The following is a 16,544-nucleotide window of genomic DNA, read 5'->3' on the forward strand; positions in this document are numbered from 1 at the left end:
TTGAATTGGGCCTTGAATGGAGGTGGGCAGGGCCTGCTTCACACACAGCGGACAGTTACAGAATGGAGCAGAAAGAAAATTGACATTGCAGACTAGTCCAGTTTGGAACAGTGTGAAAAGGCTGAAAATGTGGGTTATGCTCCAAAAATGAGGGCCTGGAATGTGAGAGTGGTGGGGGTTGGGACTAACATTTTAATCAGCAGGCAACAGAGCACTGAAAAGTTTTGAATCCAGGGTTAGCATTATCAGAGAGTGGTACATTAGGAAGATTACTTGGGTTAAATAAAAGATCAATTGTGGATACTGGAAGCCCCTAGGAAGACCAGTTAAGGGTGTATTGTATTAGATCAGGCAAAATGTGACAAACACTTTAATTAGGGTTGCAATTGGTTATTGTGAGTGTAGACCAATAATGAAAACAGAACAGTTTTTGTATCTATAGCATAGTGCCTGACACCAAGTAGGTGCTTAATAAATGCTTATTTATCATTCCTTACATACTCACTATCTTCTACTGTTACTAAACTACCAGCATATTCCTTAACATCTTGCATTTTCCAGGTTCATAACATTCTTGATGGCTGCTTTCTGGGAATGGAACCTGCTTCCTCTTCATCTCTGCCTAGCTGATATTCTTCCTGTAGCTCAGGCACCATATTACATCATGAAACCTTAATTCAAGACAATTATCCATGCACCTTCCCTCCTCCTCCCCAACGCTGATGAAAAATTTCATTAAAAAAAAATTCTTCTCAAAATTTTCCTAGAGTGTTTTAGATCTCTCTTTTGCCACAGAGCACTCTACCTTGTATGATGTTTGTGTACATGTTGCATTCCTCCTATTATACCACAACCAGCTTGAAGGCAAGGATTGTGAAATGTTTTATCGCTGCAGCCCCAGAATGTTTAGTAAGTGGCTGTTGAACTGAATTGAGGAAACTACTTACCATTTATGCCAAATTATAATATAGTATAACTATTCTACCTATCTGAATTTGTTCCATGTGTCTGTTTTTCATGTGGCACAGTCATCTGAACTTTACATTCACAACTCACCCCCTCGAAAAAAAGTGGGGGAAAGAAACATTGACCACAGCACAGGTCAAGTTAGCAGTTTTGGCCTAGACTGGCAGAGAGCTTCAGGACAAAACCATAATTCCATTCTGGCTAGTACATTTGGCCGACTAGTACATACAGGATGGTAAGACCTCAGAGGCCATCTAGTCAAACATTTTCATTTTATAGATGCGGAAACTGAAAGCCAAGGAAGGTTGAATGATTTGTCCAAGGTTACACAAATAGTAACTATCAGAGGCAGAATTGGAACATGGATCTTCTGATTCAAAAATTCTTGTTTTTTCCCTATACCACATTGAATGTGAAATGGATGCTGATGAAGTAGTTACAAAGTAGGAGAGTGGTTCTGAATAACTTAAACATTCTTTCTGTTAACTTTCCTGAGGGAACAAGTGAAATATCTCACTGTGATCAGTGATGGGACCAAAAGTGAAGAGAAAAGGAATGAATTAGGTGCTGTAGAATTCTAGGCTTGAATTTTCACTAGTGAATAGCAAAGGGTTTCTGATTTTTCCCTTGATCTTGGGAAAGGATAGTTTAGCTCTTTATATACAACAACCCTTATGCCTATTTTACAGCTGAGGAAATTGAAGTTCAAAGAGATGAAATGAATTATCCAAGGACAGTCACAAGGATAACAAATAATAGATCTTGTGCCTGAACCTGGATTTTTAGATTCTAAGTCCACTGTTTTCTTTCCAATACACCATATTGCCTCTATGGAATCCCAAAACTCTGATGCAGATTTTTAGGAGGCAATTAGATTGCCCAAGGACAGGGCCCCAATTAAATTACTTTTAAAGACTGGACAGCTAAAGAGGGCAGGAACTAGCTGAATGTTTTCATCTGTCCCCAGAGTTATCAATCTAAGACTTTCCTCTCTAAACCCTGTGCCCACTGTGGAATCCTAGGTTGACCAGGATGACATATTGCTTATGGGTCTGAGACTGAGGCAGAGGAGGAACACAGAACATCAGAATCCTTTTGTTTTTCCTAGCATTCTTGATTCTTTACATACCTCATCCTCCAGAAGTGGATTCGATGTAATTTAACTACTACTGATCTCAAAAGCAACTGTTTCAGAGGCATCTTTCCCAGACTTTGAACCCTAGAGGCTTGTGAGGACTTCAGGCAGCACCTTTGCACTTGTTACCTTATCAAAACAGCAAAGTGAGAAGGGATGGAAGACTGAAGTGAGGGACAGAGATTCTTTTTCATGGTACCACCTTGTGTACTTGAAAGTTGGCCAAATGCACTGATTTCTTCCCCAATTAGATCCTGTGCTCACACCTGTGCCTTTGCACAGGTCAGTCTCCTTTGGCTAAAATAACCTACTTCATTTCCTCCCCTAAAGACAACCTTTTCCCTTTTCAAGAAAATCTTTCTCCATAAAACTTTCCCGAACCCCACCACCAATACACACAATAAGTGACCTTTCCTTCATTGAATTTCATTGTCTAAACCAGGTCTCAAGGCCACAGGTTCCCCATCCCTGGCACTGTAGTATCTCTCCTATTCATTTATTTCATAACAGTGATTTGTATGTATGACATCCTTTGTTCCCACCCCACATCAAGTTATAAGTAACTTCCGTACAGAGTGTAATTTTAAATTTTGTATAAAGGAATACCTCTTTCAGACTGAGACAGCTCTGAGACAAACATTTTAAAAAGCAGCCCTACAGAGGAAAAAAACCTTCTTAAAGGTGATTGCAGTGTCAGGTTTTCCAGCATCTAATTTGCATATGACTGAAGTAAGGACTTTGAAGGTAATAGTTGGGAAATTGTTTCCTGCTTGGTTTCATCCAGTTTGAAGACATTGGGACAGATGTATATTCCTTAGTTATGGTGCAGATGGCAGAAATATGGATTTTGGTTTATCCTCATGTGACAGAAGTGATCTTAAGAGACTTTGTTTTGAACCAGTAACTCTGGAGAGACTTCTAGTTGAGTCTGGGAAGAGACCATAGAATTTGCACCGCCATCTTAGATAGAATGTGAATTTCTTCAGAGCAGGGACTATCTTACATTTCATTACTTACTTACATTATTTTACTATCCCTAGTGCTTAGCATATAGTTTTTAATAAATACTTCATTCATTCATCTACTGCTTGGAAGGGCTAATTCAGGGAAGAAAGGTTTTTGGTTTTGCTTTTTCCTGCACTGTCCCTTACTATTTGACAGATGGAAACTCCTCAGAGTCTAGCCAAAGGAGCAGACATGAAGAAGCTCTGAAGATCCCAGGCTCAAAGTCTCTGTTTTGAGGGAAAGAACATAGCATTACTTTGGAAGCCTAGAAAAGGATTAATTCAAATGAAGTAGACATCAGCGGCTCCACCCATCAGTGAATTGTTGTAGGAACTGTTCCCCAAAGAACAAGTCCAAAGTCCAGAATTGTTAGTTGCTTCAGGCACCTATGCCTCTTTGCTACGGTTCTTTTCACTTTGTGTTCAGCAAGGTAGTATCTACATGGACACTTGTGTGTTCCTTGGTACAATGCTATTATTCCTGTTTCATTTTGAGTTTAGTGTTTCTAATTAAGACTTAATGGAGTTAAATTGGCTGCTTTGTTAAATGGGAACACAATGGTGGGGGCTCAGCAGCTATAGTGTACAGTAGAAGTGTGTTCTCCCAATCAGGGTAAACTCTAGATTCCTTAGAAAAGGAGTTATAGCAGTGGGTTGCTCCCCTGGGAATGCTAGATCTGTCTAGAATGAGTACAGATTGCAAGGGTGAAACAGCCCAAAGAGAGTGAGAAGGGTGGAGAGGTGAAGAGATTGGGTGTCATATTCACACCATATTTGTATTTTCAGCACCAGTACATTCTTGGCATAAATTTGACACTTTAATAAAGAGTAGTTGACTTAAATAGTCATAAAAAGTACTCACAACTGGAGAAGAAATCCTGTACCTGGCTATTGCTCATTTTATTCCTCCCTACTCTTACCTTGCCTCCTCCCCTTTGGGCTTAGTTAAAGCTTACTCTCCACTTTAAAGATTTATCTCCTCTATTAAGAGATGGACTTTTAATTTTAAATTTCATCAGAATTTGCAGAATCTCTGAAGTAAAAGGAAAGTCAGATGTCATCCAGTCCCACTCATACCTAGGAAAGCATTTCCTCTACATCATCTCTGACAAGTTGTTATGTAGCTTCTGTAGAAGTCCACCAGAGATGTAGAAGTCCCTACCAGCCCAGGAAGTCCACTTCTGGATAGTCTTTTTTTTTTTAATGGACCTGTGATCTCCTTTGTGTAGGGAACTCCTTATGTGGAAATTCCCTCAACAACTGAAGATTGACAACAGTTCTGCAACAGTTCTAGAAGTTGCCTGGGGACACTGAGAGGTTAAATGATTTACTAAAGGTCACATGGCCAGGAAATATCAAAGGTAGGACTTGAATGTAGGTCTCTCAGACTCTATCCACTATGTAATGCTTCTACGGTATGTACAATGAAATACAATTCAATTAACATTATTAAGTACCTATTGAATGTAGAGTTCTGTTAGGAAATATTTGCTCAGTTGTGCTAAAACTGTCCTCTAAACAACTTCTACTCATTGCTCCTAGTTCTGCCTTCTGTGATCAAAGCCTAGTCCTTCAGACCCTCTTTCACCTGATAGTCTTTCAAATACTTCTTGTCTCTAGACTCACCATCCTCGTTTGGAGTCCCCTTTCTACCAAAAGAGCCTATGAGGAAGGAACATAACGTACATTATGAAGACCTTTGTACATAAAGAGTTACAGTACAGCAGAACCCAACTACAAAGCTCTGGAACCACAGTACAGGACCCTGATACAGGTGAAGCTTTAGTATAACAAGATCTTTTTTTGGTGCTTTCTAATAAATCTCCTTGGATCAGGCCAAGATAGAGCTGCCTTAGACCAAACTCCCCACTATAGTGAGTTGTTTATAGTTAGACTGAGGTACCATTAATTCTTCACTGTATTCTGAATTACTAACCACCTTATTAATCTAATGTTGCATATAAAGTGTGTCATGTATCATCTTGTCTCTCCAACTATAATGTAAACTCCTTACATATCTCATATCTTCTCCGACCTTTAAGATAATGCTAGACACTTGTTAGAACCCTGATATGCATCTCTTCAGAGAATGGAGATCTAACAAGGCTGTGGGCTAAGGCCTGAATAGCCTTCTGGGACATAATTTCCCCCTATTTGTTTTCCATTCTCTTCCCAGCCTCTCAATCCAGGGTCTGAAATGAAGGAAAAGAGGACTGGCATTCAAAGGCTATAGAACAGCCAAGGCATATAACTTAAGAACAGCCAGCCCCTGAGACAAAATCATAGATTTTGTAGCCAGATTACATGTTCCAGGTGCCTAATTTTAGGGAGAGGTAGGTTATTCTCCATTTTATAGATGAGAGAGCCAAGACCCAGAGAGAGGCTAAATGACTTGCCTAGAGTTATTCACCTACATAGTCAGAAGGACTTACCTTACCATCTTCATACCCTCTCTTCCCCCTCCCATATAAAGCAAACTTGTATGAGCAGAAGACAATCTCTCCCCACAGGGCTAAAGGTTTCTGTCTTTTTCCTGCTAGGAAAAATCCCAAAACATCATCAAGATCCCATGTGAAGACTAGCTAATTGATAGTGAATGCCATTCTCTGTAGGAAAAGCCACAACTGCCAGTCTTAGCTCTCTGGATTGGGAGGGCTCTGGTTTGGGAAGTGGGGGTCCATGCTTCCTTGTGATGTATCAAATCCAGATGACTATCATGAGTTTGCAGTGTTAGGGCAGAGCTCCGCTGAAGGTCATGATGGGCAAACACAGGAAAGAGCAGAGGTCAGGTGATTTTTGAGTTGGCAGGAAGGAAAGTCTCTGGGGCTGTGGGCAAAGGCTGCTGTTCTCAGATTTGTAGCAAGGAGAGACTTCACACCTGTTGGGGAAGCCTTGAATCAGGGAAGGATCTGATGGTAACAACCTCCAGTCCCACCCCTCTTTCAACTCAATTCTGAGAGATGGGTTAGTTTGGGAGAAAGGAGAGATGTGGGACTGATGCAACCAACTCCTCCCCCTTAACACACAGCTGTGGTTTCTCCTGGGGGAAAGTTATGAATGCCTCCTTCCATTACCTGACCACACTCTGTAGGATTTTGCGCTCATCCTGATCCAGACAAACAGCAAAGGAGCAACTGTTGGAGCCAATGATTTGTACTTTGTCCACTTTAATCTGTGATGTGCTAATCTGTGGAGAAGCTTTGGATCAGTGACCCAATAACCAAGCCGGGGATCAGGAGAAAGGGAGACAGAATTGCCAAAGCTCAATCAGGAATCCTTGACTTATCCTCTCTTTCTTCAAGTTCCCCTCATCTTTCTATGGGCATCTGCTTAACTTGTTTCAGGTGAAGCCTGGACTCATCTATCTATATAGCATACAGTTCAAAGAATCAGAGCCAGAAGAAATGAGACTGACAACTTGACCCAAAGCCATAGGTGTCCTTCTCTCTCTCTCTCTCTCCCTCTCTCTAAAGAAAGGCAGGAAAACAGAAAATTGGAGCTAACTCTAGTTTTCAAAATTCGCTGAGCTTGAGCTTCTCCTACTCTCTGATCTGGGGATTTTCCAACAAAATGGACAGCCTACAAATCATTCCCTTGCACGTGCCCCCATATTTCCTTTCCTCCACATATGATTACATATATGACTTTGATTTCATTTCCTTTCTCTCACTTTGTTCTCTGATGTCCCCCAAACTTTTACTGGCCATCAGTGTATGAGAGTGAGACTGGAATGGAGGCCAAGGAGACGAAGGATGCTAATACCTGGTTATAGCTCTTCTTGGACTTAGAGTTCTGTCTCTTTACCACCTCGGTCAGGGTCAAGGTCAGCGATTCCATGTTAGAATCTAAACAAGAAAGAATTCTCAAGTCATGAGCTCAGGGGCTACCGTCTTCTGCTGGTCTATGTACAATAGGCCCTAAAAGATGAGGGTTAGGGCTGGCCCCCAGAGAAATGAGGAGGTGACTCCTAGTAGCCACTGACCCTGCCAAATACATGACTCTAACCCCTTCCTCCCCCCAACTCAATCTAGTTTCACTTACCTAGCTCCTCCAACTTTCTGCAGGCTTTGTTAAGGTTGACAGAGGTGCATACTTTCTCCATATTGTTCCAGCGACTCCGTCCACTGATGGCTCCCTGAAAGACCATATAAAAGTGGCCAAGTTCAGCTCCAAGAAGACCCTTCAACCCTACTCCAAATGCACACCCTAATCACCAGTTAACATTTACATGCAGAGATAATGATCCTGACCATTATGGCATATACATGCAAATGGTTTAGCTCAGTAGTGATCCAGCGGTGACATTTTTCCAACAAGCCTTTCTTGTTTGGTGATTCTTCACTAAACATTTATGTATTTAGTTTGTAGTCACATATATTAATATGATTTTGTACATTTATTGAGTTACTTTTACCTCAGTGTCATAGAAGTACAGAAGGCGATGACTTAAAGGAAACATAAAGACAGTACAGTCTAACTCCTACATTTTTATACAGGAGAAAAGTTAGACCCAGATACATGAAAGGATTTAGACAAAGTCACATATGTGGAGATGGAACTAGAACTTTTCTAGACTCAGGAATTAAGATCCAGAAAAAACAAAAGACATGACCTGGGATAAAATCTCCGGTCAAAAAGAAAAGCCAAAAGGAGTAGTTCCCAATTCTTGCATTGTCTCAGTATTTGAAGGGAGGACAAGATTTCAGGGTCACCCCTTACCTTGCTGTAGATAATCTGTAGTGTAAGTGGGATGGCTTCTCTGTCTCCATCAATGCCTAGTCGTTTACTGCCAGGACCTGTGTGATACAGATCAAAATTTTTCAATCCAAACATCACTTCCCTTCTCTTCACACCCACATACCCAAATGCCTTAGGATTCTACTCACCCCTCCTTTCTCTTCTTCCTTCTATCCCTTAACTCCAGGCTTCAACAACACCTTCCTCTGAAATCTAGACCCTTTTCTCCCCTTCTACTACCAGGAAGTCACATCTTATGCCCAATGAAAACTCTCTTTGCTTTAAGGAAATGTTCTTGATTTGCTGAATCACAATCTTAGGAAACCAGGCCAGATCTGGACAAGTCATTTCACTCCACAAATTCCCTTAGAGCCTCCATCATTCACTCATCTGATCTCAGAGTCTCACCAATCCCTGCCCATTAGGAGCAGCTAATGAAAATAATTATAAGTAAAATATCCAAAGACACAGAACCTGAAGGAAATCAATTGGTGTCCAAATGAAATTGGACTGGAGGTCAGGAATAACTTAATACAAGTTAAAATATGACCTCAATTCCATAATTTTTTTCTTATTTTTATTTATTGTGTGTGGGAAGGTGGGTGACCTCTCTAAACGTAGTATTTTATGTGCTAAAAATTTTAATTGTTAAATTTCATTTCAAAATATCATTCATACACTGAACATAAAACTAACTGAATCTCTTAGAATGTACAAACTTCCAAAATATTTGGCTGATAAAACACACAACTTTACACTCTAATCATTTTTCATTTGCTGAAAAAAAAGAGAGAGATGTGTCTTTTAAAAGTTAGTACCACCCAGTAAACCAAGAGCAGGCACCAAGGTGAATGAATCAGTGGCAGCAGTGGTGGTTTCCAGACCTCTCAGCCCACAGTGCCAAAGAAAACTTAGAAGATCAAGAGGAAAGGTCTCTCACACACCTAGTTGAGAAGGAAGAACAAACCAATGGAGGTTGTGTCAGCATAGCCCTGGCCTCAGCAAACCAGAAGCAAGCCTTGGGAGTGACTGAATCAGCAGTGGCTGCTTCTGAAGCTCTCTGCTGTAAGGGGCTCAACTGGTCAGAAAGACATTACAGGGATCTCTTTGGTAACACTGAGGCAGGACTCTTTTGCTTTGTCCTTACTCAGATCCAGGTTGCAGTCCTGGGTGGCAGTCCCTGAGTAGGAGGAGCACTAGCACCCCAGAGCTTGCAATCACAGTGCAGCAGGGACTCCAGGGTAGAAAAGAGTGCTTGTGGTCACTCATAGACCAGAGCACAGGCCAGGAGAGTAGTAAACACCCCTGGTCTTTAGCTCATACCACCTGGGAAGAACTGAAAAATTACAGATCCCTAGATGTATCTCTGAAAACAGTTGCACCAAAACCCCTAAAGCTTGGGATAAGAGTGTGTCTTCTATTCTGAAAGCAGAATCCTACTTTTTTATCTTGTTAAAATGGAGTTAAAAGTGAAATAATAGGCTGGGAAAATAAGCAAACAACAGAAAAAAATTCTGACCACAGAAAGTTACTGCGGTGACAAGGAAGATCAAGACACATACTCAGAAGATTTTAACGAAGTCAAACCTCCAAAGCCTCTAAAAAAATATGAATTGGTCTCAGGCCATGGAAGAGTTCAAAAAGGATTTTGAAAATGAAGTAAGAAAGGTAGAGGAAAAATTGGGAAGAGAAATGAGAGTGATGCAAGGAAATAATGAAAAAAGAGTGAATAGCTTGGTAAAGGAGACACAAAAAAAATACTAAAGAAAATGACAGCTTAAAAAATGGACCATGCCAAATGGTAAAAGAGGTCTAAAAAGCCAATGAGCAGAAGAATGCCTTAAAAAGCAGAATTGACCAAAGGGAAAAAGAAGCACAAAAATTCAATGAAGGAAAAAAACTCCTTAAAAAGTAGTACTGGCCAAATGGAAAAGGAGGTTCAAAAGCTCACGGAAGAAAATAATTCCTTCAAAATTAAAATGGAGCAAATGGAAGCTAATGACTTTATGAGAAATCAAAAAACAATAAAATAAAGCCAAAAGAATGAAAAAAATAGTGAAAGAAATTAAAGCTATCTATAGTCATATGAAAAAATGCTCTAAAACCCTATCGATTAGAGAGATGAAAATCAAAACAACTATGAGGTACCACATCACACCAATCAGATTGGCTAATATGACAAAACAAGAAAATAATAAATGTTGGAGAAGATGTGGAAGAGATGGAACACTAACTCATTGTTGGTGGAGCTGTGAGCTGATCCAACCATTCTGGAGAGCAATTTGGAACTATGCTCAAAGGGCTATAAAAGTGTGCATACCTTCTGACCCAGAACACTTCTAGAGATGTATCCCAACGAGATCATAAAAATGTGAAAAGGACCCTTATGTACAAAAATATTTATAGCAGCTCTTTTTGTGGTGGCAAAGAACTGGAAATCAAAGGGATGCCCATTCATTTGGGAATGGCTGAACAAGTAGTGGTATACGAATGTAATGGAAGACTATTGTGCTCTAAGAAATGATGAACAGATGGACTTCAGAAAAACCTGGAAAGACTTATATGAACTGATGGTGAGTGAAGTGAGCAGAGCCAGGAGAACATTATATACATTAACAGCCACAGTGTGTGAGAACTTTTTTTGATAGACTTAGCCCTTCACAGCAATGCAAGTACCTAAAACATTTCCAAAAGACTCATGATGCAAAATGCCATCCATATCCAGAGAAAGAACTATGCAGTCAGAATGCAGAATGAAGCAGACTATTTTCTCCTTTGTTATGTTTTGGTTTTTTTCTCATGGTTTCTCCCATTTGTTTTAATTCTCCTATGTAACATGATTAATATGAAAATGTATTTAATAAGAATGTATGTGTAGAACCCATATAAGATTGCACATCATCTTGGGGAGGGAGGGGGAGAAAATCTGGAACTTATGGAAGTGATTGTTGAAAACTGAAAACAAATAAATTAATAAATTTTTGGGAAAAGAATGAAAAAATAGAAGGCAATGTGAAATATCTCATTGAAAAAAACAAGAGACTTGGAAAACAGATCCAGGAGAAGTAATTTAAAAATTATTGGACTACCTGAAAGACATAATCAAAAAGAGAGAATAGACATCATATGTCAAGAAATTATCAAGGAAAACTGTCCTGATATTCTAGAACCAGAGGGTAAAATAAAAATTAAAAGAATTCACTGATCACCTCCTGAAAAAGGTGATGAGCCTCCAAGAATATTTTAGTCAAATTCTAGAGCTCCCAGGTCAAGAAGAATATATTGCAAGCAGTCAAAAAGAAACAATTCAAGTATTATGGAGCCACAATCAGGATAATACAAGTTTTAGCAGCTTCTAGATTAAAAGATCAGAGGGCTTGGGATATGATTTTCTGGAGGGCAAAGGAGCTAAGATTACAGCCAAGAATCACCTACCCAGCAAAACTGAGTATAATCCTTCAGGGGAAAAATGGATATTCATTGAAAATACAGAACTTTCAAGCATTCTTCATTAAAAGACCAGAGCTGAACAGATATTTTGACTTTCAAATAAAATACAAGACTCAGGAGAAGCACAAAAAAGTAAACAGGAAAGGGAAATCACAAGGGACTTAATAAGGTTAAACTGTTTGCATTCCTACATGGGAAGATGATACTTGTAACTCAGAAGAACTTTCTCTTTATTACGGAAATTAGAAGGAGTATATATAGACAGAGGGCACCGGTGTACATTGGATATGAAGAAATATCTAAAAAAATAAAATTAAGGAGAGGAATGTACTGGGAGAAAGGGAAAATGAGGGATAGAGTGGTGTAAATTATCTCCCATAAGAGGTAAGAAAAAGCTCTTACAGTGGAGAGGGAGAGAAGGGAGGTAAAGAGGTGTAAGTGAACCTTTCATCAGAATTGGCTCAAAGAAGGAATAACATACACACTCAATAGAGAAATCTATCTTACCCTACAGAAAAGCAAGAGGTGAAGAGGGGTATAACTCACTATTGATTGGAGAAATGTAAATTAAAATACTTCTGATGTACTACCTCATACCTATTAGATTGGCTAACAGTACAGAAAAGGAAAATGACATAGTAGAAAGGATGTGGGAAAAATGGGGCATTAATGTACTGAGCTGTGAACAGATTCAACCATTCTGTACAGCAATTTGGAACTATGCCCAAAGGGTTATGAAACCAAGACCCAGCAATATCACTACTAGATCTGTATCCCAAAACAGCTCTTTTTCTGGGGGCAAAGACTTGGAGATTGAGGGGCTGCCCATAAACTGGGGAATGGCTGAATAAGTTGTGGTATATGATGGTGATGGAATACTACTGTGCTATGAAAAATGAAGAACAGGATGCTCTCAGAAAAGCCTGAAGAGACTTGCACAAGTTGATGCAAAGTGAAATGTACTGTGTACAAAGTAACAGCAATACTGTAAGATGATCAGCTACGAATGACTTAGCTACTCAGTAATACAAGTATCCAAGACAACTCTAATGGATTTAAGATTAAAAATGTGATCCATCCCCAGAGAAAGAACTGATGGTGTCTGAATACAGATTGAAGCTTATTATTTGCTTTATTTTTCTTAAAGGTTTTTATTTTTTGATCTATATTTTATTTCACAACATGATTATTATGGAAATGTTTTACATAACTGTACATGTATAACCTATATTGAATTGCTCACCTTCTCAACAAGTAGGGGGTGGGAAAGGGGTAGGGGCAAATTTGGAACTCAAAGTTTTTAAAAGCAAATGTGAAAAATTGTTTTCACATGTAATTATGGAAAAATAAAATAACTCAATAAAATAAGAAAAAAGAACCAATATTTTTGATTCACTAAGATTTTTGATCTGAGTTTTGTTACTGTTTGAAGTTATCTTTATTTACATAGTTGTGACAATTATGTATAACATTCTATTGATTTTATTTCACTTTGCATCACTTCCCATATTTCTTTGAATTCTTCTTATTCTTTATTCCTTATGGCACAGCAACATTCCATTATTCATATACCACAATTTGTTGACTTATTCTCCAATCATCAGATATAGAGTTTCTAATTTTCTGATATTATAAAAATGATGCATATGAATATCTTAATAAAAGTAAATATTTCCTTGTTTTTAATAACCTGCTTTGGATATATCCCCAATAACATATGGGTAAAAGAATTTGAACAGTTTTGTAACTTGTTTTACAAAATTCCAAATTGCTTTATATAACAGTTGGATGCCTCCATTTATAGTGATTTAATGTGTTTTTCCACATCCTCATCAAAATTAGATTTTTCTATCTCTGACAATCTGTTATGTATGAAGTGATCAGATTGTTTTAATTTCTATTTCTATGATTAGCAATTTTGAGAACTTTTGTTAGATGGCTGCTGATAGACTGCTTTTCTTGAAGTTTGTTTGGATCTATCTGCTGGAGAATGATACAAGATAACAAATATATTCCAATTCCTTTTGCATTTGAGATGTCACAGCTTTATGAGAGATGTTTTTGTGAAGTTTGTTTTCCCCTAATTAATATATTTTCTTTTTATTCTAGCTGCATTTATTTTATTAATACAAAAGCTTCCTTATGTAATTTAAGCAGCATTTTTAAAAATGATTTCTTTATATTGTCTGGTTAGAAATTTATTTCCTATATACAGTTATAAACAGATATAATTTTCCATTCTTTATTTTTAATAGTGATTTTTTTTTTAGTTCTTATCAATTCAGAATTTAAACTCACATTAAAATGTTTATATGACACTTAAATTTGCAAAATGTTGACACATATTATGTCAGTTGAGCCTCTCAACAACCCTGTGAGGTATAGTAGGTATTATTATCCCCATTTTACAGATAAGGAAACTGAATCTCAGAGCAGCAATGTATAATAAATCAATACTCCCTTGTTCAATAAGGTCCACCAGCCTTCTATTGTCTCTAGGATCAAATATAAACTTTTCTGCTTATAAAACCCTTCACAACCAGGCTCCAACCTACCTTTTCAGGTTTATTACATATCATTCTCTTTAACATATTTCACAATCAATCCAGCAAAACTGGCTTTTCTTCCTTTTCCTTACATAGAAGATTGCATTTCCAGTCTTCATGCCTTTCCCGGGCTGTCCCCATGCATGAAATGTATTTCTTCCTCATCGCTGCTCAGAAACCCTAGTTCTTTCAAAACTCAGCTCAGGTACTACCTCCTAACTGATTTCTGATTCTTCCCAGAAACTACTACCTCTCCTCCCAAATTGCTTCATTTACTTTGTGTATATTTTCTATCTTCTTTATTTGTATGTACCTTTCAATCTGGTTCTGATCATGTTTGGGAGTATTGCAGACTGCATATCACCCATGGTGGTACGTGTACATATTACTTTTTTGTGTACATACATATTATTCTGGTCTAATGTAAGTTCCCTGAAGGTAGGGGTCATTTCATATTTATATCTATCCCAAGCACCTAGGACAGAGCCTAGGCATATACTAACTGCTTAATAATTGATTACTTCACTATCAGTTCATACCATTCTTTCTATTTCTCTGAATGCCTCACATGCCTAATTTCTTACAGAGAAAAATATTCCATTACATTCCTATACCAATTTTGGTTTTACATTTCCCAACCGATGTGTACTGATAAAGTTTCCATTTTTTTTCTCCAAATGCATTCCTCCAAATATATGACTTTTCTTTCTGTCTTTGACTTCATTAGGATATACACTTACCAGCAGGATCCCTGGATCAAAGATATGGTCAGTTCAGTGATTTTTCTTGCATAATTCCAAACTGCCTTCCAGAATGATTAGACCAATTCAGTTTCACGAACAGAGTATTAATGTGACTATCTTTTTATAGTCTTTCCAAAATTCAGTTTCCATATTTTGCCATTTTTGCTAATTTAATAGACATGAGGCAAACTCTCAGACTTTTCAATTTATATTGTTTATTGCATCTGGGAGGGTGGGAGCATTCTCTGAATTAATAATATTTTCTGTGTGTGCTTGGGACTAATTTAGAGCAGAGGTTTCAAACATGTGGCCAGTGGGTGGTATGCAGCCTACAATACTCCCAAACACGATCAGAACCAGATTAAAATGTAATTGGGAAATACTTGACAAAATAAATAAAAACAAAAATAAAGCATGATATTTTAAAACTAAGTCAATATGTGGCCCACAGAGATCTTTGTGTATGGACTAGTGGTCTCTATTTCTGTTTGAGTCTGACAACACTTAACTAGAAAGCAGTCTTCCACATGGTGGTTGACACTTTGCTGATCTTTGAAAACTGTTTGTAGAACTATATACCTTCTCGTCTCCTCAAATATCATTTCTATCTTGGACAAATGATATTTCTGTCTTGGACATCACCATTCTTCCAGTCATCTCTGAATCACAATCTCTAAGTCAACCTCGACTTTTCACTCTCCCTTACTCTCCCACACCAAAAAACAATCCCAAGATTCTATTTTTATTGATATAGATATTTTGATTTTTTCCTTACTTTTTTCTGTGTCTCAGATAAGAATATAATTTAGGAAGCTTTCTTTTCCTTCCCAAACTACTCTCTACTCTGCATCTGCTAAGTGCCTAGTTTTAATTCCATAGAACAAGATGGTCCTTCCAGGTTAAACTCATCTCCTCTCATCTCATCACCATGCTGTTTATTCAAGTCTTGATTAACACCTCCCTCAGCCTCCCTTATGACTGCACAGAACCTCTCCCAATGCCTTCCTTTATAAAGGGCAGACCTCTTCATCTGCCTGGTTTTAACTCCATGGAATAAGATAAACCCCCTAACCCCGCCCCCTCCCAGCTTCCTGCATCATTCTGTTGTCCTCCCCCAATTTCCCCACCCCATTAAGAAAGCTCCTTGAGGGCAAGAACTGTCTTTCTTTTTATTAATGGTATCCCCAGCACTTAAAACAGTACCTGGCACACAGTAGGTGCTTAATAAATGTTGACTGGAGTGGATTGAGTAGCTTTTATTTGTTGAAAATGCTCCAAGAAAAATCATTTCACTTCTCTCCTCATCCTTTCTTTTCAGTGCTCCAGATGAATATAAGCTCCTTGAAGGCAGGGGTGTTATGGTTTTGTATTCTGTACTCTAGAATCAAGGTCTCCTAACCTCCATGTTAGTGTTCTTTCCCCCTTAAACATGATGCCTTTTTTTCCCCCATATTGATTTGTATTCTATAATCCTGGGCAATTTTTCTTCAATGATTTCCTGGAATATGGTATTCAGACTTTTTTCTACTTCAAATGTTTTTCTGAGAGAACAATAATTCTTGTGTGATTTTTATGGAGCTCGGTTATTTTGGTTTGTAGAGGTCTAATGTCTTCTAGTTTATGTCATTTAAAAATTTTGTTCTTGTTTCCCCATGTTTGTTTTTTGAGAGAGGGAGGCAGGTATGAGCTCCTCTATTCCTAAGAGTCATCCGCTACCTTGAGACATTCCCTCATCTTTCCTATTTTGCCAATTCCCATGTTCACTTAAAAAAAAATTCTTCATTCAGTGATCTTATTTTCAATCTCGTACACACTAGCCTCCCTTTATCTTTTGTTGCTCTAAACTATTTCAGAAATTCTTCTAGTATATTTACTCTCTAATCTAAAAGTATAGTAGTGAGACTGTTACTCTTTCTGACCACACATTTTCCCTCATATCCTTTGATCTTCAAGCATTTACTGA

The 16,544-nt window shown here is 38.2% G+C and overlaps 1 protein-coding gene across 4 annotated transcripts in view; it reads right to left on the reverse strand.

Moving 5' to 3' along the window:
• Window positions 1-3,901: 3,901 nt before the first annotated feature.
• The window catches only part of PIK3R5 (phosphoinositide-3-kinase regulatory subunit 5), a 94,518-nt gene continuing 81,875 nt past the window's right edge, over window positions 3,902-16,544 (reverse strand). For all 4 annotated transcript variants that reach the window (XM_072641054.1, XM_072641053.1, XM_072641055.1 and 1 more), the window contains 5 exons: window positions 7,825-7,901; window positions 7,147-7,240; window positions 6,868-6,950; window positions 6,180-6,292; window positions 3,902-5,983 (listed from right to left, as the gene is read on the reverse strand). In XM_072641054.1, coding sequence (XP_072497155.1) covers window positions 5,836-5,983; window positions 6,180-6,292; window positions 6,868-6,950; window positions 7,147-7,240; window positions 7,825-7,901 — 515 coding nt within the window. In that variant the 3' untranslated portion in view covers window positions 3,902-5,835. The remainder of the gene's footprint in view (window positions 5,984-6,179; window positions 6,293-6,867; window positions 6,951-7,146; window positions 7,241-7,824; window positions 7,902-16,544) is intronic.

The sequence above is a fragment of the Notamacropus eugenii genome, chromosome 2, assembly GCF_028372415.1.
Source record: "Notamacropus eugenii isolate mMacEug1 chromosome 2, mMacEug1.pri_v2, whole genome shotgun sequence".
Classification (NCBI taxonomy): domain Eukaryota; kingdom Metazoa; phylum Chordata; class Mammalia; order Diprotodontia; family Macropodidae; genus Notamacropus; species Notamacropus eugenii.